The 25,777-nt window shown below is 36.4% G+C and overlaps 1 protein-coding gene across 2 annotated transcripts in view; it reads right to left on the bottom strand.

Moving 5' to 3' along the window:
- Positions 1–25,777, bottom strand: part of GOLM2 (golgi membrane protein 2) — a 111,206-nt gene that overhangs the window by 35,733 nt on the left and 49,696 nt on the right. For both annotated transcript variants that reach the window (XM_082649298.1, XM_082649299.1), the window contains exons 3-6: positions 25,099–25,201; positions 23,294–23,384; positions 19,239–19,383; positions 18,804–18,884 (exon numbers count right to left, since the gene is read on the bottom strand). In XM_082649298.1, the coding sequence (XP_082505424.1) occupies positions 18,804–18,884; positions 19,239–19,383; positions 23,294–23,384; positions 25,099–25,201 (420 nt within the window). The remainder of the gene's footprint in view (positions 1–18,803; positions 18,885–19,238; positions 19,384–23,293; positions 23,385–25,098; positions 25,202–25,777) is intronic.

Raw genomic sequence — 25,777 nt, 5'->3', positions numbered from 1 at the left:
CCATAAGAATGTAAGTTTAACAGAATGTAAGTGAAACAGAATGAGCCACTTCCAACTATGCCAATAAAATCTTCTGTGCAAATCACCTACAATCTCTCTTCCCTTCTGTCACAAATTAGGAGGCTACATATGAAGATAGTGGCATCAAATAATGGAAGAGGACACTGCTTAGAGAGAGCTGCAAAGAGAATCATAAAACCTGCATCAGTCTGTAATGTGAACAATAAATGAAACTTTATTGCTTTAAGCAATTGCAATTTGGGAATTATTTGTTAATACATAACAGCCTCGTCAGTCCTAACTAGTATACTTGGGTTATTTTTATAATCCTCAAAGTTTATTTCGGTGACTGTATTTCATTTATTATTATATAGATTTCTAAACTTAAGGACCCAAGAAGTTTAAAATTCACTCTAAGAAAGCAACCCATTCGAATTTACAGAAAGTTGAGGTTTTCTATATCTTACTGTGTTCCCCCATTTCCTTGTTCGTATTGCCAGCTGCAATGCCCAACACCCACCACTGCACGTAAGACAGCTAAATAACAACAATCAGCTAACATCTTTAAAGAGCAGTACTTTCCCAGGTTTAACACCATTTTGATTTGCTAACAGACTCTGAGGACAACTAAGCATCTGGTAGATATACTGGAAAGAGAAGTCAGTCACAATGTACAAACTTGTGGATCACTGTTGGACCCTAGCTGGCTCCAGTACTATATAAACCAAAAGACAAGAGAGGGTACTTTCAATACTAAACAGGAAGTGATCATACATGTTCTTAGCTTTATTTAATAATGCCTCCTGCCCAAGAACAAGGTGACTATTCAGAGGCAAAACTATGAAGATTTAGATGGGTAGAAAAAGCTGGATTAAAAAGAGCCTTTATATATGGGTTCGATCCCTGGTTGGGCAACTAAGATCCCACATGCCATGTGGTGCAGCCAAAAAAAAAAAAAAAAAAAAGAAAGAGCCTTTATAAAACAACCAGAGGAGTTTAGAACTGATATACAGGCATAACTTTGATATTGCAGGTTCAGTTCTAGACCACTGCAATAAAGTGAATATCACGATAAAGCGAGTTGCATGCATTTTTTTGGTTTCCCAGTGCATATAAAAGTTATGTTTACACTATACAGTAGTCTTTTAAGTGTACAGTAGAATTATGTCTAAAAATCAATGCGTACACACCTTAATTTAAAAATACTTCATTGTTAAAAAATACTAAACATTACCTGAGCCTTTAGCAAGTTGTAATCTTTTTGTTGGTGGAAGGCTTGAAATATTGCAAGAATTACCGAAATGTGACACAGAGACAATGAAAAGAGCAAATGTTGTTGGGAAAATGGCACTGATAGATTTGCTTGACACAGGATTGCCACAAACCTTCAATTTGTAAAAAAACACGATCTGTGAAGTACTGTAAAGCTAAGCACAATAAAACATGGCGTGTCTGTAGCAGAAACTATATAGTCAAGCCTTGACATCCATGGGGGACTGGTTCCAGGACACCCGACCCCACCCCCATGCTCAAGTCCCTTAGGCAGTCTTCCTTATCCATCGTTCTGCATCTGAGGATTCAAACAATCACGGAGTGCAAATATAGTATACAATCTGAGGCTGGTTGAATCCACCAAGGAGGAACCTGAGGACGTGACTGTGGTAATATGGAGCCTTATAAGTTTGATGTGAATTACTACATTTCTGTAAAAATTTAGAAAAATAGAAAACCAGAAAGAAATTTAAAATGAGCTGTAATTCTACCACTTAAAGATAACCACTGCTACCATTTCAAGATTATCTGTTTTGTTTTTTTCTGTACATTACACCATATACCATAAACAAAATTAGGATACCATCATATATACTATCTTATAATCTGATTTTTTATTTAATATTTTATATACATTTTTCTATGTCATCCCATTTTCTTCTACAGCATTCCTAAATGGTAGTACTGAATCAAAACTTCCAACTTACTAGGTTTGGCTAGAAAGATCTGGGTAAAGAATTGCCACAAGGACTTTAGAGTGCCATAAACTGCATCAGCTAAGCTAGTTGGTGGATAGACTTTTACTACTTAGGAAAAAGTAATGTGTGTTCTGTAAACACTTTGGTTTCTATTCTTTCACTGTGACTTTTTTGTTTATTTTCCTAGAAAAGTTCCTTTAAAAAAAACTCCAGCCTTTTTCCTTTGTTGAACTAAGGGGAGAGGTGATTTATTTATATCCAGGACAAGACAGAGGCTTTCCCAGGAGCCAGAATTAACAGTTACAGTTAGTGGTACCAAAACAAATGAAGATCCGGAAAATTACTAGTGGACTTGGACACAAAATAAGACTGCTAATCTTGCTCTCCGATTCTGGATAGGATTCTTCAGACTTTTTTCTATACACATACAAGTATCTAATTTTTCCTCCACAAAAATGAGATTATATTGTACGTGCTTCCTTGTAACCTGCTTTTTTTCATTAAAAAAATCATAGGTATATTGGGAATTCCCTGGCAGCCCAGTGGTTAGGACTCTGCACTTTCATTGCCGGGGGGCCCAGGTTCAATCCCTGGTTGGGGAACTAAGATCCCACAAGCCAAATGGCATGGCCAAAAAAAACAACAACATAGATATATGTATATGTTAATAAAAACAGCTCAACACTATCTTTTTTAATGACTACATATCACATTTATGGATAAAACACATTTAATGAACTCATAAGCTTACCTATAACATTTATATGGTCTCCAATTTATCATTATAAATAATTTTATGGTGAGAATTTTTGTAACTACATGACAGAGTGAATTCTCAGGGAAGTACTAAACACTAGGTCAATGACTATGTGTACTTATTAAACAGATTAAGAGAAACGATAAATGTGAGCTCAAAGACAACTGAAGTCTGGGAAAGAATTAAGACACTGAAAAGAATGCAAACAATTATGTATGATATTAAAGTTATAATCTGTGATATACTTTACTCAGGTCCTCTCCATTGACGACCACTGAGAGCCGGGGAAAACATACAAGTCAACAGAGAATAGCATGCTGCTATCAGATAATATCATGAATAACTAGGCTGTTAAAATATATACCATTGATAAAGCCATTATTAAGTAAAATTACCAAACATAAAATGGTAAAACCTATTTAACATAAAGATAAAATACCGGTTCATTGCAGCTCTATTTACAATAGCCCAGAGATGGAAACAACCTAAGTGCCCATCATCGGATGAACGGATAAAGAAGATGTGGCACATATATACAATGGAATATTACTCAGCCATAAAAAGAAACGAAATTGAGCTATTTGTAATGAGGTGGATAGACCTAGAGTCTGTCATACAGAGTGAAGTAAGTCAGAAAGAAAAAGACAAATACCATACGCTAACACATATATATGGAATTTAAGAAAAAAAAATGTCATGAAGAACCTGGGGTAAGAAAGGAATAAAGATGCAGACCTACTGGAGAACGGACTTGAGGATATGGGGAGGGGGAAGGGTGAGCTGTGACAGGGTGAGAGAGAGTCATGGACATATACACACTAACAAACGTAGTAAGGTAGATAGCTAGTGGGAAGCAGCCGCATGGCACAGGGATATTGGCTCGGTGCTTTGTGACAGTCTGGAGGGGTGGGATAGGGAGGGTGGGAGGGAGGGAGACGCAAGAGGGAAGACATATGGGAACATATGTATATGTATAACTGATTCACTTTGTTATAAAGCAGAAACTAACACACTATTGTAAAGCAATTATACCCCAATAAAGATGTTAAAAAAAAAAAAAAAGATAAAATACCGGATACGCTAGAGCACATAGCTTTTATCCTACCACTATGATACTGGGTTTTGTCTTTTTTATAAAGGGGAGCTATCAAATATGGAAATTCAATCTTTCAGCAATACTTTTTTTTTTACATCTTTATTAGAGTATAATTGCTTTACAATGGTGTGTTAGTTTCTGCTTTATAACAAATTGAATCAGTCATACATATACATATGTTCCCATATCTCTTCCCTCTTGCGTCTCCCTCCCTCCCACCCTCCCTATCCCACCCATCTTGGTGGTCACAAAGCACGGAGCTGATCTCCCTGTGCTATGCGGCTGCTTCCCACTAGCTATCTACCTTACATTTGGTAGTGTATATATGTCCATGCCTCTCTCTCGCTTTCTCACAGCTTACCCTTCCCCCTCCCCATATCCTCAAGTCCATTCTCTAGTAGGTCTGTGTCTTTATTCCCATCTTACCCCTAGGTTCTTCATGACCTTTTTTTCCCTTAAATTCCATATATATGTGTTAGCATACGGTATTTGTCTTTCTCTTTCTGACTTACTTCACTCTGTATGACAGACTCTAGGTCTATCCACCTCATTACAAATAGCTCAATTTCGTTTCTTTTTATGGCTGAGTAATATTCCATTGTATATATGTGCCACATCTTCTTTATCCATTCATCCGATGATGGGCACTTAGGTTGTTTCCATCTCTGGGCTATTGTAAATAGAGCTGCAATGAACATTTTGGTACATGACTCTTTTTGAATTATGGTTTTCTCAGGGTATATGCCCAGTTAGTGGGATTGCTGGGTCATATGGTAGTTCTATTTGTAGTTTTTTAAGGAACCTCCATACTGTTCTCCATAGTGGCTGTATCAATTTACATTCCCACCAACAGTGCAAGAGGCTTCCCTTTTCTCCACACCCTCTCCAGCATTTATTGTTTCTAGATTTTTTTGATGATGGCCATTCTGACTGGTGTGAGATGATACCTCATTGTAGTTTTGATTTGCATTTCTCTAATGATTAATGATGTTGAGCACTCTTTCACGAGTTGTTGGCAGTCTGTATATCTTCTTTGGAGAAATGTCTATTTAGGTCTTCTGCCCATTTTTGGATTGGATTGTTTGTTTTTTTGTTATTGAGCTGCATGAGCTGCTTATAAATTTTGGAGATTAATCCTTTGTCAGTTGCTTCATTTGCAAATATTTTCTCCCATTCTGAGGGCTGTCTTTTGGTCGTTTATGGTTTCCTTTGCGGTACAAAAGCTTTGAAGTTTCATTAGGTCCCATTTGTTTATTTTTGTTTTTATTTCCATGTCTCTAGGAGGTGGGTCAAAAAGGATCTTGCTGTGATTTATGTCATAGTGTGTTCTGCCTATGTTTTCCTCTAAGAGTTTGATAGTTTCTGGCCTTACATTTAGGTCTTTAATCCATTTTGAGCTTATTTTTATGTATGGTGTTAGGGAGTCATCTAATCTCATACTTTTACATGTACCTGTCCAGTTTTCCCAGCACCACTTATTGAAGAGGCTGTCCTTTCTCCACTGTACATTCCTGCCTCCTTTATCAAAGATAAGGTGACCATATGTGCGTGGGTTTATCTCTCGGCTTTCTATTCTGTTCCATTGATCTATCTTTCTGTTTTTGTGCCAGTACCATACTGTCTTGATTACTGTAGCTTTGTAGTATAGTCTGAAGTCAGGGAGCCTGATTCCTCCAGCTCCATTTTTCATTCTAAAGATTGTTTTGGCTCTTCGGGGTCTTTTGTGTTTCCATACAAATTGTGAAATTTTTTGTTCTAGTTCTGTGAAAAATGCCAGTGGTAGTTTGATAGGGATTGCAGTGAATCTGTACATTGCTTTGGGTAGTAGAGTCATTTTCACAATGTTGATTCTTCCAATCCAAGAACATGGTATATCTCTCCATCTATTTGTATCCTCTTTAATTTCTTTCATCAGTGTCTTATAATTTTCTGCATACAGGTCTTTTGTCTCCTTAGGTAGGTTTATTCCTAGATATTTTATTCTTTTTGTTGCAGTGGTAAATGGGAGTGTTTTCTTGATTTCACTTTCAGATTTTTCATCATTAGTGTATAGGAATGCCAGAGATTTCTGTGCATTAATTTTGTATCCTGCTACTTTACCAAATTCATTGATTAGCTCTAGTAGTTTTCTGGTAGCATCTTTAGGATTCTCTATGTATAGTATCATGTCATCTGCAAACAGTGACAGCTTTACTTCTTCTTTTCCGATTTGGATTCCTTTTATTTCCTTTTCTTCTCTGATTGCTGTGGCTAAAACTTCCAAAACTATGTTGAATAAGAGTGGTGAGAGTGGGCAACCTTCAGCAATACTTATTAAGTGCGTACTATATGCTAAGCACTGTTCTAAAAAGCTGGAGATTCAACGGTGGACAAAACAGACCAAGTTATATAACAAGTAAATTAAAAAGTATGTAAATGGGGTGACCCAACACGGGAGTCTGCCTGGGCTCTTTGGTAGGGCTGGTGGCGGACTCTGGGAGGGCTCATGCTGGGGGTTGCTTCCCCAAACTTCTGCTGCCGGTTTCCTTGTCCTCACGGTGAGCCACGGCGACCCCCCACCTCTGCAGGAGACCCTCCAACACTAGCAGATTCCACATATAAGCGATATATGATATTTGTCTCTCCGTGCCTGAGTTGCTTCACTTAGTATGATAGTCTCTGGGTCCATCCATGTTACTGCAAATGGTATTATTTCTTTCTTAATGGCTGAATAATATTCCACTGGTATGTACCACATCTTCTTTGTCCATTCATCTGTCAGTGGATATTTGGATTGCTTCCATGTCTTGGCTATTGTGAACGGTGCTGCAGTGAACACTGCGGTGCATGTATCCTTTCGAACCATGTTTTTCTCTGGGTGTGTGCCCAGGAGTGGGATTGCTGGATTGTATGGTAGCTCTAGTTTTGGTTTTTGGGTAAACCTCCATACTGTTCTCCATAGTGGCTGTACCAATTTATATTCCCACCAACAGCATAGGAGGGTTCCCTTTCCTCCACACCTTCTCCAGCGTTTGTTGTTTGTAGACTTTTTGATGATGGCCGTTCTGACTGATGTGGGGAGATAACTCATAGTGGTTTTGATTTGCATTTCTCTAATGATTGGTGATGTTGAGCATCTTTTCATGTTAAAGACAATATATTTTTAACTATATTCACCAGATCCAATCAGCCCTTGATTTATTTCTATTGTATTAAAATGCTACTTTACACATGAAACTAATATAAAATTGTAAATCAACCACACTTCAATAAATTAATTAATTAAATGGTACTTTAAAAAAAGTATGTACAGAATATAATATAAATGTCAGAGTGAAAATGTTATGCATAAAGTAATACAGGGACGTGTGAGAGAGAGTAGTGGGACATTCTATTTTAGTTGGTTGGTCAGGGGAGGTATTTCTGAAGAAGACATATTTGAGCAGAGGTATGAATGAAACGTGGAGGAAGACTATTCAGGCAGAGATCAGTAAGTACAAAGGCCTTGAGACAGGAACATGCACAGCACATCTGAGGAAATGCAAAGAAAGCAGTGAAGGGAAAGCATAGAAATGAAGTCAGAGAGGAGAGGAGGGGCCATATTAGAGACAACGAACAATAAAAAATGTTAGGATAGGTAGTTTGGGGGCTGAGGGCTGGTACTAAACTGGTAATTCCAAAGGAAGCAGTAATAGTACTAATTATAATAATAGTAGCTCCCACTTTCTGAATACTTAGTATGAACCAGGCAATAATCTCATGTCACTCTCAAATCTATCTGAGATAGATATCCCCTTTCACAGATGAGGAACTGAAACTCACGACAGTAGAGATGAGACATACCTCTCACTTGACTTAAAAATTCAAAGTAGTCATTTCTGGAGAACCTGGCTGATATGCTTACAAAAGGTAATAGGAAGTTTAGGGCTAATCCTCCTCAAGTTCTCTATTAGCCCTCAGCTGCAGCCTTTACCCTGAGAACCAAAAGAGAAGTATATTTGCCTTTCACTCTCATTTTCTTATTTCAGTGACAGCTACAATCTTTAAAATGTTCACATTCCTAGTTTTCTGCCTTACAGGGCTTCACAACCCAGTGCCTGTGACGATGGAGAAGGAATATGGCACTAGTAACCAGTGGTGCTCAAATCTGGCAACACTTCAGTTTTACAGATACCACCCCGGACATACTGAATATCGGGATGGTACCTAGGTATCTGTATTTATTAAAAGCTCCAAACATGGTTCTGTTGCACAGCTAAGAGAATAAAAGATAGAATAAAAAGCATGGGCTTTAGAGTTAGACCAGGGCTCAAATCATGGCTCTGTAATTTATTAACTGTAAGACTTTAGTGCCTAATTTCTTAAAGCCTCAGTCTTCATCTGAAAAACAGGGATAATGCCATCTGCCCTGCATGATCAATGTGGAGAATAAATGAGAATATTTGCTAATAGATTATGATAGATGCCTAGAAAATAGTAGGTGTTCAACATATACTAAGTATTTAGAGTTGTCAAAGTTAAGCATTTATCACTAAAATGAAAAAAAGAATCCAAGATTCAGGTTGAGGAAACAAAAATATTTAAATGTAAAACTACCAGCCCTAACCAATTTATTGAGCCTCCTGATTACACAGTTTGCTCACACTTAGGAATCCTGAGGAATGTTTACTTATAGTAATGTTTTTGGAAGTTCACGAAACTCTGATCAGTAATTACCCATTAAAATAGTAATCATTCAGAAGCATGAATGCTCAATACAAAACAATGATGTAACATTCTTATGTTATTTTGTTCTGCGTACATAAACAGATGTAACATGCTTGTAACTGCTCAAATATTGACCAGTGGAGCCATCTCAGCCCTCTAAGAAATACAGGTACATGTCTATAGAGACTATTAAAATGATGTTCTCATATGGCTTCTAAGACCTGGTCTGTGAACTCAAAATTCCTTCATACTTAAAAATCCATTTATATAATTTAAAAAGAATAACATGGACTTCCAATGTTAGCCATGATGTAATAACCAGTACTGGACTTACCCTCTCTCACATCCTAAACAATTTTTAATATGGACAAAATAGATAAAGCATTGGACAACCAGAGTACAAGACCAATTCTTGAAAGAAGCGATATACATGAGATGAACAGTCTCAGTGAGCAGAGGAAGCAGATTGGGCTGCTGAGGTGGCTGGAACCTGTAGGACAGAATACTATAGAAAAAGAAGCTGTGTGAAATGGGGGACAGAAATCTGCATGGATAGTCCCCTTGGGTCTCTGGCCAAGACCTGGGCTGTGTATACATACGGTGAGACTCTATGGGGCCTAACACACAGTACCTGCTGCAGGGCTGAGAGCTGAACAAAAAAAACAGAGGTCATGTAGCACTTGGAGACGACTGGATCTCTGGTCCACAGTACAGAATCTTCACTGAGCATCTTGGGCATTCAAATGAAATGCTAAAAGTCTACTTTAAAAGAAGGGATCACACCTTAGAGTTAAGGGCCATGTCCTCAGACTAAGAACAAAATCAACACTGACCTGCCCAAACAAAGCATAAAACCAAGCCTAACAGATTTAACTGTCTGCAAGAAAAAAACTCAGCACCCTTTAAAAGAAGACAACAAAATCCATTCATACAGTACACGATAAAGTTACTAAGCATGTAAAGAAATAGGCAATACCACCCGTAATCAAGAAAAAAAGCAATCAAGAGAAACATACTCAAAAATGATCCATTTGTATAAACTAGCAAACAAGGACTGGTAAACAACTGTTTTACACACACAAACACACACACACACAAAGATTTAAAGGGAAAGATAGGGATATCCAACAGAGAAGTGGAAACTAAAACAAGAACCAAATGGAAATTCTAGAGCTGAAAATACATCTGAAATGAAAAACTACACTAGATGGGTTCTGAACAGCAGTCTAAACACTGCAGAAAAAGGGGTCAATGAACTTGAAGACAAATCAAAGACATTAAAAAGTTGAAAGAGAAAAATTATTGTAAAAAAATGAACAAAAACTTCAGTGACATGTGGGACAATATCAAGCAGTCTGCAATGCATGTACTTTGAGTCTTAGGAAAAAATAGGGCAGAAAAATTTCTAAATAATATTCGAATTTGAATAAAGGCTGAAAATTCACCAAATTTGGTGAAAAATATCACCCCCCAGATTAAATAACCTCAGGGAATTCCAAGCAGAATAAGTACAAAGAAAAACGAGACCAAGGCACACCTTAGTCAAACTGATAAAAATGAAAGCTAAAGAGAAAAATTTTAAAGCAGAGAAAACGAATACACACTAATACAAAAGCACAACAGAAAGAATAACGGTTGACTTAGAATCATTGTTGGCTAGAAGGCAATGGAACTGTGTCTTTAAAGGGCTGAAAGAAAAAAAAAACAACAACCATATTTCTATATCCAGTAAAAATATCCCTCAAAATGAGTATGAAATAAAAATGTTTTCAGATAAACAAGAGTTGGAAAAATTTGTTGCTAGAAGACCTGCATTTCAAGAAATGCTTAAGGAAGTTCTTCAAGCTGAAGGGAAAATGATAATCAAGATAGAAATTAGAATCCATGGGAAGGAATAATGAGCACTAAGTGGTAAGTATATGGTAAATATAAGAGACCATAGTATTTTCTTCTCCCATTTTCTTAAAAGGGTTTTTTAAAAAATTTATTTATTCATAATTTTGGCTGCCTTAGGTCTTTGTTGCTGAACGTGGGCTTTTCTCTAGTTGCGGCGAGTGGGGGCTACTCTCCGTTGCGGTGCACGGGTTTCTCATTGCGGTGCCTTCTCCTGTGGCAGAGCATGGGCTCTAGGCACGCGGGCTTCAGTAGTTGTGGCTTGCGGGCTCAGTAGTTGTGGCTCGCAGGCTCTAGAGCACAGGCTCAGTAGTTGTGGTGCACGGGCTTAGCTGCTCCGCGGCATGTGGGATCTTCCTGGTCCAGGGCTCGAACCCATGTTCCCTACATTGGCAGGCAGATTCTTAATCACTGCACCACCAGGGAAGCCCTTAAAAGGTTTTGTAAACCAAAATAATAATGAAAACACTGGGATTTTTAACATATAGAAATACCATATATGATAACAACCGCACAAAGAATGAGGAGAAGTAAATGGAATTATATCTCTGTAAGGTTCTAACATTTTACATGAAGTAGTACGATACTGTTTCTAAGTATACCATGATACGTATAGGATGCGTATAGTAATCACTAGAATAACCACTAAAACACAATACTTTAGAAGTATAGTTTTTAAAAAGTGAGAGAAACAGGTACCAATTAAAGCCTCAAACTCACTGAGTCCTATTCTATCCTATTCTCCCTGGATGATACTTGCTGGTTCAAGGCTATTTTGATTCCTTTTTTCTTAATTGTGGCCAATATAAATTGTGGTCCCATAAAATATGACAGTGAAAGAAATCTTTCAATTATAAACCAAATGTATCATTAGAAGTTTATGTAATTATGTACCTTTACTAGCAGTTTCCAGGAATATGTACAATTTGATAATGTGCTAGTATTTCTCCCCTACAACAACAATAAAAAATGCCCAATTTTACCTGATTTGTTTCTTCTATAACAGGGATCTTTGAAAACTTTTTCTTAAAGGGCTAGATAGTGAATATTTTAAGCTTGTAGTCCATACTCAATTCTGCTGTTCTAGCACAAAAGCAGTCACTGACAATACACAACAAATGAGCATGGTAATATTTCAGTAAAACTATTTATTAAAACAGGCAACCAAGCTGTAGTTTGCCAATTTCTGTTTTACAAGATGCCTAAAAGTCTATTTACAATGATTTAATTTGTTAAAATATTTTAATTTGTTTTTATAAATTTAGATAATTTTTCCTCTAAAAGCTCTAAACTTTAGAGAAAGAACCTTTGCCCCCCCAAAAAAGATTAACTACACTGCTTCTTTAAAACATAATCTTCTTTTTTCTCCTCTCAAATATCACTATAATTATCTCTCTTTAATTTTTAAAAAAATATTTATTTTTGAATAGGTATTTAATAAAATTACCTCATAAAATTTTGAAACCAGCATTCAAAAGGTTATATAATGAAAAGTCCCCTTTTCATCTCTATCCTCAGTCTTCTTCCCCAGAAGCAAACCCTATTACCAGTTTCAATTAGAGCAGCACTATCCAATAGGACTTTTTGCAATTATGGAGACGTTCTATATCTGTGCTGTCCAATACAATAGCCAGTAGCCACGGTGACTATTAAGCCCTTGAAGTGTGGCTAAGTTTGACCAAGGAACTGAAATTTTAGTTTTATTTAAGTTTAATGAATTTAAATAGCTACATGTGACCAGTGGCTAATGTACTGATATTAGGCAGTACAGATCTAGAGAATCCTCTGAGAGCAGTGGTGTTCTAGGTTGGCTACATAATACAATCACTTAAGAAGCATTTAAACATTCAGAGCCCTAGCCGCAACTCATATCAAATATATAAAAATCTCTGGAGTGGGGCTCAGGTATCGGTTTTTTTTTTTTCTTTTTTAACTCCCCAGTGATTCCAATATATGGCCAAGGTAGAAATCTTCTGTTCTAGAAAATTAATTATCTTATAAATAGAGTAGCTCTACCTAGAAAGAAAAGCAAACTTTTAGAAAACCAAAAAGGTTTTCTTTATAAATTATAAAAGAACTTCTGACTGCTTAGGTACATAAAAATCTTTATAACTTTATGGGGTTTTCCCCAAAGTAAACCATTAGAGGCAATTTTTACTGAGATTAACTAGATCTTAAAACTAGAAAGAAGTTTCCAAGTAAGAAATAAGATTTTCCTCTCTGTTGATATGCATGATATGGAAAAGGTATTTGCATTACATACTATTAAGGAACTCTTAAAAATCAATAAGGAAAATACTAACAATCCAATAGAAAAATGGGCAAAAATGATTACCAGGCAAATCACAGAAGAAGGCAACAAAAATGGCCAATAAACATATGAAGAGATGTTTAACGTCACTCATACCAAGGCAAATTTAAGGTACCATTTCAGATTGGCAAAAAGTTTCAAGTATAGTAAACCCAAATATTAGTTGAGGATGTGGATAAACAAAAACTGTCATATATTACTAGCAAAAGTGTAAACTGATATAAGTATAGTAAAGCTGAAGATGCTCTATAATGCAAGAATTCTACTCTTAAGTTTATATCCTTGTGCACAGCTTTGCAACCACTGCGCTGGGAAGTGTTTACAGACTACCAGTGTGTTGAGCTATTGATCTCCTCAACCCTCAGTGACTGGGTAGGACTTGGGACAGCTAGATCTCTAGGCCTGTCCTCTAGTCAGCAACAAGCTCATCTTTTAATCTCAATGTACTAATCAAATACTAGAAGTATCCAGAGACTCTCAGGTGCACAAGAAGATATATATGAGAATGTCCACTGTAGTATTTGTTTGAAATAACAACAACAAAATAAACACCTGGAAGTGGCCTAATTGTTTATTATATATGAATAGATAAATTATGGTATACTTATACAGTGAAATAATTATAACTGTTAAAAAGCCACAGGTATAACGCAGGTAAGTCTCAAAAGCATAATACCGAGGGGAAAACAAAGTTGCAGAATCATATAAACAATGACATCATTTATTTAAAGTTTAAGAAAGCAAACAAAACAATACTTCATAGTTTTACAGATGTTTACAAGTGCAGTAAAAGTCGAAAAACATGTATGGAAATTGATACACACCAATCTCAGCACAGTAGTTACCTCTGGGGAAGAAGAGACAGGATTGAGATCTGGAGGGTACACAGGGAGGCTTCAGTTTATCAGTAATGTTTTATTTCTTTAACGATAACATCAATAACAGAAATATCTGAAACTAATGTGGCAAAATGTTACATTATCTTTGTGTGTTTTTTTAAAGGGCACTGGATACTTGAGTATTCACTATGTTATTTTCTATCTTTTTCTGTATGTTTCTGAATTTAAAAAAGTTTAAAAACTAGTGATATAAATATGTAACTGCCTAACATCACAGGTGCCTAAAATACCCAGGTCAAGAAGGTAATGGGTTAAACTACAAGACTCCTGTAAAATCTTATGACTAGCTCCAAATCAACATTAAAAACAAACAAAACAGGGTCTTCCCTGGTGGCGCAGTGGTTGAGAGTCTGCCTGCCGATGCAGGGGACACGGGTTTGTGCCTGGGTCCGGGAGGATCCCACATGCCGCGGAGCGGCTGGGCCCGTGAACCATGGCCGCTAAGCCTGCGCATCTGGGGCCTGTGCTCCACAGCGGGAGAGGCCGCAGCAGTGAGAGGCCAGCATACCGCAAAAAACAAAACAAAACCAAAACCCATTAAGGTTTAGCTCTATGGCTTTGGAAGCTGAGAAGCTGAAGCATCATGCTAACCATAGGCGCATGCTATATACCCCTTGACTGTTTCAGAGCTGTATTTTAAGATAGTTCAGCACTGCTCTGCTATAGCTTCTAGTACAGTCTTGGCTATCGTAAACAAAACTGCTATTAACACATAAGGGTCTGTTTTTAAATTACAAGGATGGAAAAAAAAAATACAAGGATGAACTGTTCTTCCCTCTACTTCCTCTGTGGGATTATTGCCTCTATAGTCATTAGGGACTCCACATACACACCAGAACTTGTACTGGCATTAAGAATTATGACATAGATTACTTCAGGGAGAAAAGACAATACTCAGTAAAAGGAGTGACAAGGAGATAAAAATATGTTTCTAATAATATAAAATAATCATGGTAATAACAACAGCAGCTAAGATTTATATAGCACAGGCTATATGCCAGGCACACTGTTCTTGGTGCTTTACATTTAAACCTCACATCCACCCTATGAGGTTGAAACTGTTATCCTATTTCACTGATAAGGATAAGGGCAAATAAATGATCACATGCCTGTTAAAAGATAGAGCCAAGGGTCTGAATCCAGCAGTTTGACTCTAGAGACCATTGCCCCACTGCTAAAGATATTCTGGTAATTCAACCATACACATTTACTGGGACCTTGCCATGTGCAAGGCATTACCATACTGAGAGCTCAAGGTACGGAGGTACAACATGGCTCTCCTTTGTGTTTGCATCTAACTAGACTCTATAGCTCAAAGTTTATTTTCACCAGTGACTATATCAAAATAATTTTTATACTCAAAACACTTCTCTAAATAATTAAGGATAACTGTTATGAACAATGATTCTCAAAGCAAACACCAACAATTCAAAGAGGTTCAAAAATTAATCCAGAAGACTTCTGGTTTCTGGTTCTGCATACAAGGAGCTCAGAAGTTGCCACTCTATCCTAACAACAAGAAAAAAGCTAAACAGTCTGAAAAATCAACAACTCTTCTTGGGTCCATAAGAAAGAGTAGGACACAGGGCAAACTACTACCCACCATGATTAGAGGGACAGGCAAATATGGGAGTCTTGGTTTACAAGAGACACTAATGAACAGAAACTGCCATAGAAGGCAGTGACAGGGTACCAAAACCTGAACTGTAACTAATTAATTGCCAGAGGCTCAGTATGGGCAACTCATAGTTAAAACTCTAGGGGGACCCAGTCACAGAGGGGGCTCCCTCAAAGCTGTGAAATTTATCTCCAGGAGCTCAACTAGGTTCCCATAGTAAATACGGAGAAACATCCCCTCGAGCAGGGGGAGGGCAAAAGGAACCATTTTTGAAATACACCAAAGCACTCAGTTCTCTGTCTGCCCTCTGCAGAAACTAGTTGAACAGCACCTAAACTGCTAGGGCATTATCAGAGTCTAAGTGACCTGGGGAAGGGAAATACCCAACTCCAGCCCACTCTAGCCACCCTGTCTCACCTAAGGGGGGAGGAAAAAAACTGAAACACTTGTGAAGTTCAGAGTCCAGAGACACAGGCTTGCTAAAAGCCTGGGACCTAACATAGGACTACAGAATGCTTTCCCTCCCCGACACCTCACCACCACATTACTAAAGACCTATTTACAACAGTTTCTTTTCCCTGGTATATCATGTTAAGGTATCAAGGAAAAATTACAAGGCACACTGAAAGGCAAAAAATGCAATTTGAAAAGAGAGAGTAAGCTTCAGAACCACACACAGCAGAAATGTTGCAATTAACAGACCAGGAATTTAAAACTGTAATTAATATGCTAAGAACTCTAATGGATAAAGCAGACAGCATGCAAGAATAGATAGGCAATATAAGTACAGAGACAGAAATCCTAGAAAGAATCAAAAAGCAATACTAGAGATCAAAAACACTGTAACAGAAATGAACAGTGCCTTTGATGGGTTTATTAGTAGACTGGAGAAGGCTGAGGAAAGAAGCTCTGAGCTAAAGGATATATCAATAGTATCCTCAAAAACTGAAAAGCAAAGAGGACAAAGACTGGAAAAAAACAGAACCAAATACCTAAGACAAGTACAAAAGGTGTAACATATGCATAATGAGAATACCAGAAGGAGAAGAGAGAAAAGAACAGAAGAAAAATTTGAAATCATAATGACTGAGAATTTCCCCAAATTAATGTCAAACCCCAAACTACAGATCAAGGAAGCTCAGGGAACACCAAGCAGGATAAATGCCAAAACAAACAAACAAAAACTAAACAAAAAAACTGCTCCACAGTATATCATTTTCAAATTACAGAAAATCAAAGATAAAAAAATTAATTCACTTGTACACTGTTGGCGGGAATGTAAATTGGTGCAGCCACTGTGGAAAACACTATGGAGGTTTCTCAAAAAACTAAAAACAGAGCTACCATATGATCCAACAATTCCACTCCAGGGTAAGTATCCAAAAGAAAAATACCACTAATTTGAAAAGATACACATACCCCAATGTTCCTAGCAGCATTATTTACAATTACCAGGATATGGAAGCAACCTAAGTGTCCATCAACAGATGAATGGATAAAGAAGATGTGGTATAGGCAATATAAGTACAGAGATAGAATAGAATACTACTCAGTCATAAAAAAGAGTGAACTTTTGCCATTTGTATCAACGTGTATGGACTTGGAGGGAATTATGCTAAATGAAATAAGTCAGAGAAAGACAAATACTATATGATATCACTTACATGTGGAATCTAAAATATACAACAAACTAGTGAATAAAACAAAAAAGAAGCAGACTCACAGATATAGAGAACAAACAAGTGGTTACCCGTGGGGAGAGGGGAGAGGGGAGGAGCGATATAAGGGTGGGGGAAAAAAAGGGGTTATTATGGGATTATATGAAATCATGTGTGTGAAACTTTTGAAAATTGTGAAGCACTACAGAATTTAAAGAATCTTTCATTCAGTTAGAAAAAGTAAGCACAACGTAAAGAGAAAAATCAATCTAAAACTCGGTGAGCCTAGGACTAGAGTAAGTACTGCAAAAATTCAGAATACATAGTCCTTGCTTTCAACATTTCTTTAAATTTACATCTAAGCCAGTGGTTCTTAAACTTTAGCAAAGATCAAAATCACCTGGAGAGCCTGTTAAAACACAAACTGCTGGGCTATATCTCAAGAATTTCTTATGCAGCAGATCTGGAATGGGACCTAAGAATTAGTGTTTCTAACAAGCTCCTGGGTAATGCTGATACTGCTAGTCCAAGGACCACACTTTAAGAATCACTGGATAATTTCATTGCCTTATAAACAAATCATGCTCATCCTTACTCTTTATTTTTAAACTCACGTTCTTCCTCTTGTCCCGACCTTTATTTCAAGGGAATATACGGTGAATTGGAAACTCAAAAGAATATAATAGATACGAAAGAATTTGAGAAGATAAAAAAACTATACAAATGAAAGGACTAATACTTCATGCATTTGGACCTCAGACACTCAGCAGTTTCAGCCACATACAATGAGCTATATAACCACAGAAGTGATCACAGAGATGGAAAAGGAACAAAAACAGCTAAGAAGGACCAAAGATGTGCTGTTTCTTCCTATTTTCCACCATAATATACTGCAGTCAGCAGGGAGGGGTACCTATGATAGCCAAGAAAAATAGAAAAAACTGAATGTGATTAGGATAGCAGCAGTGATACAGACCAAGTGGAAATGGACAAGAAGTAGACACATTAATGGAGAAAAAGATATACACTGAACAGAAGTAGCCATAAAACAAGGGAAAAAAGTGAATAAGCTATTTAAAGTGTCGGGTGATTAACTGAAAAGAAACGCCAAGTCCTAAAAACCTATATAACGGTATTACTATGCCATATTAAAGCACATCAACAACACAGCAATCTAGGAACATTTAGCCTGAAAGAAATAAGCCACACATACTTTTAGTAAACATAAGTAACTAACATAGCATAACTGTCATGAGAAATAACTCTGAGTCATCAAGAAAAAGTTCAAATATGTTTTACGCTTTTTTTCTTTATGCTTGACTCTTAAGGCAAAAACAAGTACTTTATACATTTTAGCAAAATTTTTCATAAAAATATATCCAAAACATTTATACCTTGGCAACTAATGGGGAGTTAGTTAACTGGAAATATCAATCATCCAGATATCTGTGACTTTTCTCAGGTGTTACTCAGAAAAACAATAGTCACATGATGGGCTTCCCTGGTGGTGCAGTGGTTAAGAATCCGCCTGCCAGTGCAGGGGACACGGGTTCAAGCCCTGGTCTGGGAAGATCCCACATGCCGTGGAGCAACTAAGCCCGTGCACCACAACTACTAAGCCTGCGCTCTAGACCCCGCGAGCCACAACTACTGAGCCCACATGCCACAACTACCAAAGCCTGTGTGCCTAGAGCCCATGCTCTGCAACATGAGAAGCCACCGCAATAAGAAGTCCATGCACTGCAATGAAGAGTAGCCCCAACTTGCCACAACTAGAGAAAGCCCATGCGTGGCAACGAAGACCCCACACAACCAAAAATAAATAAATAAATTTATTTTAAAAAAAACAAACAATAGAGTCACATGAAAAATAACATGATCACTTCAGTTAAATATTCTAATAACTTTTACTTACCAATGGGAAGATCTTCAGCTTTTGCAAGGTCATTCTCTTCTATTCCAGGCATTCCTGCATCACCACCTCGTTTGATTTGTTCTGCCCAAGTAACAGTAACAAAAAATATAATTTTATATTTTTCATTACATAAATTGAAAATATTTTGAAGGAATGTAATAATCAGTTTGTAGAGCAATAGGCTATATCAAATGAATATCTTTATATCTTGCTTTGGACATAGTTGTAACTCTATAAACTTACTGTTTTTTCTTCTCTATTAAAGGATCCAAATTTGAAAAAGACACCTAATCATAATGGAAGTAAAATCAAACAATATTCTTTATGATTCAATAATCCACTTCAAAATGAGAAAAATAATAGTTTTTCTATTAACACAAACTATTAGAAACTATTTCTATTAGTTTTTCTATTAACACAAAATAATAGTAATACCTTTCCCATGTGGAATATGATTGCTTGAGGGTTCTTCATGCTTGCCTGCAGCATTCTCAGCAACTTTTGGAATGTTTTTAGGTACCACATGATGGTTTATATCCAATTCATTTCCATCTTTTGATTCAAACTTGTGGGCCTCTTGCTGTTAGATTAAGATTTGGTAACAGTAAGTATTTTTCAGTTCAAAATGTGAAACTACTGAAACAACTATTCACTTAATATTCTGAAACAATTCATTTTTTTGAAATACATACCATGGGTCTAAATTCTAAACACTTAGAGATGTGGGATATATTATTTTCTGTTCAGTTTTTATACCTGATATGAATTCAGAGAATAAGTAATATTTTTTAAAAGTCTCTATCATAAATGGCCTAAAATTTTAGGCAGAGATAATTCCCTTTGGCTATGCTGATAATTCTCTTTGGTGATTCTGTGAGAAGACAGTCTTGCTGAGCACTGTAGGTTGCTGTGGAGGCCTATAGTTTGGCACAGTCTTGGGTGCTGTGGGCAGAGTGGATTCTGTATAGGCATATGTTGTAATCGAGTAGGATCGCAGAGAGCAGGAGGATGGCACACAGGTGTCCCCTCAAGTGTGATAGATGGCTACTGACATTGTCAGGTTTTTCCCCAAGTAGAAACAGCAAGGGTAGAAAACAGGCAAACTTCTTCCCAGGTGCACTGGCCACTCAAGCATACGAAGGAATGGCAGAACAATGCACAAGTCAGTGCTCCCTGTAACCTGCTTCAACTAACCATATCTCCTCCTTGGAAACTTGAATCTTCAGGTTTATGATTAGGTCTGACTCAATTCTGTGGGGGGCCAGTTTCCTCTTTTATATTGGTTGAGTTGCCTCAGTGGAAAACTGGGAGAGGCAAGGAGTCAAGTACACATGCTTGGGTTGCCATATTAATATTTAATGCATAATAATATTAACATTAAATGTTCTGTCAACTCTAAAGCATTATGCAGTGCAATCATTGGTAACGTGATAAAAAACAATAGTACAAAAAAATCTATAGAAAATCTAGAAAAATAGGAAGCAAATTTTAAGAATTTGTCACAATAAAGAAGAAAGGGTGCTTTGACAATCAGGTGTAGGTATACCAGTCTATCTGGCAGATAAAATCAACAACAAACATTTGCACTGTGTTTCACAGTTTACAAATTGTTTTCAAGTCTATCCTTTAGTGGAGACAAATGAACAGTTTTGGGAAAAACAAAATAAAACTGAGGCTTAAAGAAGTTTAAGCAGCTTGTTCAAGATTACAAAGCTAGAGAAGTGTGGAAAAGGGATTCAAACCACAGTCTTTCTCACTCCCACAGTTTTTGGGAACTTGGTAGGCGATAGCCAATTCTGAGAGCTTAATTGCTGATGAGTGAAATGATAAACTGAAATTTCTGAACATGTCAGTATGAAGGCCAAAGGTGAGAAAATTGTTGAGGTACAACGTGAGCAGCCATCCTGCATCTCTGTGCATTTTTGCTATAATGCTACATCATAAGGCTACTTCCATAATATTCCACTGCTTTTTGATGTGGATAAAACAAACAATAATAAACAAAACTTAAAAGTCAACAAACTACTGGTCAAAAATACTTTTCCATTTAAAACAGTTAATAAAGATGTTGTCCCTTTGATGCATTATTAACGGCAACACCTTTACGTGAATGGACGATATTAAATACTATTAACAAAATAAGATGGCTTCCTAAATGCAGTACTATTGATTTGGTAAGGGGGCCACCTAATTGTTTTTTTGTTTTTTAATAAATTTATTTGTTTTTTTATTTTTGGCTGTGTTGGGTCTTTGTTGCTGCGCGAGGGCTTTTCTCTAGTTGCGGAGTGGGGGCTACTCTTCGTTGCGGTGCATGGGCTTCTCATTACGGTGGCTTCTCTTGTTGTGGAGCGTGGGCTCTAGATGCGTGGGCTTCAGTAGTTGTGGCACGTGGGCTCAGTAGTTGTGGCTCGCTAGCTCTAGAGTGCAGACTCAGTAGCTGTGGCACACGGGCTTAGTTGGTCCGCAGCATATGGGATCTTCCCAGACCAGGGCTCAAATCCATGTCCCCTGCACTGACAGGCGGATTCTTAACCACTGCACCACCAGGGAAGTCCCCCAATTGTTTTTTAAATAAACTTCTTACTCTGAAATAATTTAGATTTACAGAAAAGTAATTACCCATCTCCCAATTTCCCTAAATGTTAACATCACATTAGCACAGCACATTCACAAAACTAAGAAACCAACATTAGTGCATTATTAACTAAACTCCAGACTTTACTTAGATTTCACCACTTTTTCCATTAAGACCTTTTTCTGTTCCAGGATCCAATCCAGGATACTACACTGCATTTATTTTATTTTATTTATTTATTTATTTAATTTTTTACTACATTGCATTTAAGTACTCAGGTCTTCTTAGTCTCCTCTGGTTTATAACCATTTATCTTTGTAGCATGAAAGCAATAAACAAATGAGTGTGGCTGTGTTGTAATGTATTTGTAGACACTAAGATTTGAATTTCTTACAACTTTCCCATGTCATAAAATATTCTTTTGACTTTTTAACCATTTTTCAATGTAATGACCATTTTTTGCTGATGGGCAGTTAAAAACAGGCAGGAGGCTGGATTTAGTTTGCTGACCCCCTCCCCAGAGTAATTTCCAAAACAGGAATGTACTTAGTTAAAAAAAAAAAAAAAAAAAAACCTCAATACAACTTATGCTTGTTTCATATAGCTTACAATGGATTTGTTCCTATGAAAAACAACTCAAATTTCACAGAATCAACTAGTTATAGTAGTCGAAGAACAGAGAATGAGGATGAGGAGTAGATTAGGCAGCTGGTATGTCACCCTACAAAGGAGAAATGCTCTTAAGCATCTCCATTCCTCCCCACCTTGCTCCATTTAGGGCAGGATAAGTGCAAAGAAGAACTGGAGTAGATATTAGCTAATTAATAATGTAAAAATAGCCTAATATAGAAGAGCAGAAAGGGAGAACTACACTTGGCAGGAAAAAGGAAAAAGCTTATATACGTGCTTCTTGGGAGAAGAGAAGAGAGCAAATTCATCCCATTATTTATATACTGGGCTTGTAATAACACAACTGCAACAGCAAGCCTCTTGTCCCCTTCCTTCCATGTTCTGCTATGCTCCTCTAACCATCCAGTGTCTCAATAATACCTTCTGGCTGCCCTCAATGCCACCTAGGTAGCTCACTCAGGCCTGCCATCTTCCAGCAATCTATCCCCATGTCTCTTCAAGGAAGACTGCAGATAGGCAGCAGCCATTCCACTTTATAGATTAAAAAGAATGATGCCCTCAATATCATGCTGCAAAATAGTGAAAGAGCAAAGAATGAAAACCTGGTTTCCTTAGCTTCTAGTCCTTTAGATGAGATGCTGCCAAAGACCAAGAAAAATACTTTTCACTATTCAATCTCTCTTAACTCTAAATCACAAGACTTTATACAAACCACAGCTAGTCAGATTAGATTATAGTGTATAAAAAAATGAATGTCCTAATGACTAGTAAACTTCAGACAAATTCCCTCCATTTCTAGCAGGACTTTCATAATATATATCAACTGGAATTGTATGAACTAAAAGAATTTGCCACCCCCAAAATATGAATCAAAATAGTGGCTAGTGTTTCATTTCTGTGTTTTAAGAAAGGAATTCAGAATAACAAAGACTGATAATTAAGGAAAAATTTTCTCAATTTTTTTCTATTTCTCAAAAGCATAAAATAGCAAATAGTTGATTTTCAAGTAAAATGATCATCCACTTTACAATCTAAGACATAAATAGCAAAAATTATTTTTAAAAGTCAGATAAAAGATATTTAGCTCAAAATTAGTTTTAAGAGTTGAGGTTATACTTTTGTAAATGTCTAATTTACTCAGCAGTAAAGCCACTGCAAGTCACTTTTAGAGTTAGGCAGGCTAAAATACTTAAAAATATAATGTTTTATAACAAAAATACAAATTTTAACTTCTAAATTTTAAGATTTATAACAAGAACATATTTTAAGTATTTTTAAAATTTACCTTTTGTTCCTGCAAAAACTGGTCTGCTAACTTTTTAATGTTTTCTTCATGCTGTGCTCTTAATTCCTTGATCTGTTGTCCACACTGAAAACTAAATTACAAGTCATTCTTTTAGACTATTATTTTGGATTGATTCTCAAAGATGTCTAGAAGTTGAAAACATACATTTATAAAGATAAAGCATTCAGTTAGCAGGGGAGTGGGTAGGGAAGGACAACGAGCAGACATAAAAATAGCTCACAGTCAAAATTCTTATAATATTTGAACCTTTAACAGAGGATAAAAATAATGATAAAACTAATTAAAAAACAGAAATTAGAAAGATGAAAATTTATTTTTATAAATTGCATTTATAAAGAAACAACTGTCAAAGTCAACTTCAATCATAGAAGAGAAAAACACTTTAGAAGAGAAAACTGTAAGACCAATATATAGTAATAGATAAGAAAAGCTAGAATTATAAGAGTTGATAAGGAGTGGCAGCAGATGATTCATCAAATAGTTAGTACTTTCAACGCAATAATAAAAGCCTAAACCATAAGAAGAGCAACAATGGAAGAAACTAATAAAGAAGAGAGAATGCAACCAGCAAGAGAAAATGTAAAGGAACAAAACACATAAAGATTGTGAATTTCCACTGGACGAGTAGTCAAAGAATACAAATAGATCATTCATGCAAAAAGAAACAAAGAATACATACACAGAAGAATGTTATCTTCCACCATTTAAAATGCAAATTAAACTTCTTATATGTATATATAGTACTATCTTATTACTATGCTAGCAAAATTAAGTTAGAAATATAAAAGCCAATGTTGGTGGGGCTACAGGGAAACATTTACATTATAAATTAGTATAGTCATTTTACAAAGCAATCTTTCATATATGTGATAAGAGCAACAAGATCAATAAAACATTCCACCTCAGAAGTTCTATATTTGAGAATATAACCAGTGAAATAACGTAAGAGGGAGAAAATGCTTTTTGCACAAAGATTTTTATAGTTGATAGTCATAACAGTGAGAAAAGGAAAACTCCTACAATGGTCCAGCAGTTGGGAGAGATTAAACAAGCTTTGGTACACTAACATGCTGGAATAATATTTCTTTAATCCTAAAGATATATGTAAAATTACTGAATACTATTAGATTAAAATACATATATGTAAGTAGATGCATATTGATAATCTACAAGAGTAAGAAGTCAGAAATGGATAAACAGTTTAAAATACAGTGAATCTTTCTAATTTTTGGTGTGTAGACCCAAAAATACCTTTAACTGTAGAACTGATTTAATACACAATAAACCTTTTTAAAGAGTAATTCTAGAAAGGCCCCTAAGAGGTTTCCCAACCTCATCACCAACAGTGCAGAGGCATAAGCAAAGGGACTGAAGTGCAGAACAGGAGAAGTAGCTGGTGCTTAGTCCCTCAGCTATTCTGGGGATATCTTCCACTGCCAGCTTTATCTTCTGGACTGACCCTCAAAAAGAACCACAGAATCTTCTTTCAGTCTTTGCCACATCTCATTCAATAAAACTCAGACCTTGAAAGATTTTCTGTCTCACAACGAACTCTACTACATGGGTAGATTCAACATGCCTTGTAAGAGATACTTTCATGTTGTTCAACATATCAAAATAAAAGAGTGATTTCAAAGAGGCATAGAAAGATAACAGAAAAGGAACTTAAAAGACCTAGTAAAATGAAAGAAGAGAAGAAAAACAAAAGCCAGAAAGGAAGAAATGAATTGAAAGTTGGACAAATATTCAAGATTCATAAATATTTGTTGCACGTAGCATCTTACCTCTCATATTCTAACCTCTTCACGAGGTAAGTACTGTTCTTCCTATAGTCCTGGAGCTGGTCTTCTTGTCGAAGAAACTCCTGACGAAGCTCAGCGAGTTGCTCTATCCACAGAAGGTAAAAATCAAAGGAATGAAGTTTACTTTACTGCTTCCCATTGAGAAGGTATGGGATTTTCAAAAATTATATACAGGAAGTTAAATTTATATAATTAGTACCACATTTAATTGCCTTTCACACACATGCATGGGCAATAAAACAAGATAGCCTCAGTGGTTTCACATAAATCAGAAATATTAAAAATATATACATCTTTTCACATTAGGTAGACAATACGCTAAGTTGTAGAAATAGTACAAAAAGAACTATCTCTCTAAACTTTACTGCTTTATAAAAGTAGAGAAAAAATCATATTTTTTAGGTGTATTGGATATGGATACAGAATTCAATTCATTCTAAATCATACTTGATTCCCAAATTAGGTACCAATCATTTTAGATCTCATTTCTAGTTCTGCTACTGAGGTTTAAGGTCCACATATACCAAAATTCCATTTTCAAAGCTTATAACCTCCAGACTACAGATAAAAGTTTTAGCTGTAATGAATAACATGAAATTTCAAACTGGATAGTAAATTAAAAGCTGGACCAGATCCCCTTTGGGAACCTTTAATCCATCAT

This window comes from Grampus griseus (genome assembly GCF_964374135.1).
Source record: "Grampus griseus genome assembly, chromosome: 2".
NCBI lineage: Eukaryota > Metazoa > Chordata > Mammalia > Artiodactyla > Delphinidae > Grampus > Grampus griseus.
The sequence above is the reverse complement of the archived record's forward strand: the minus strand, read 5'-3'. Positions and strand labels throughout refer to the sequence as shown.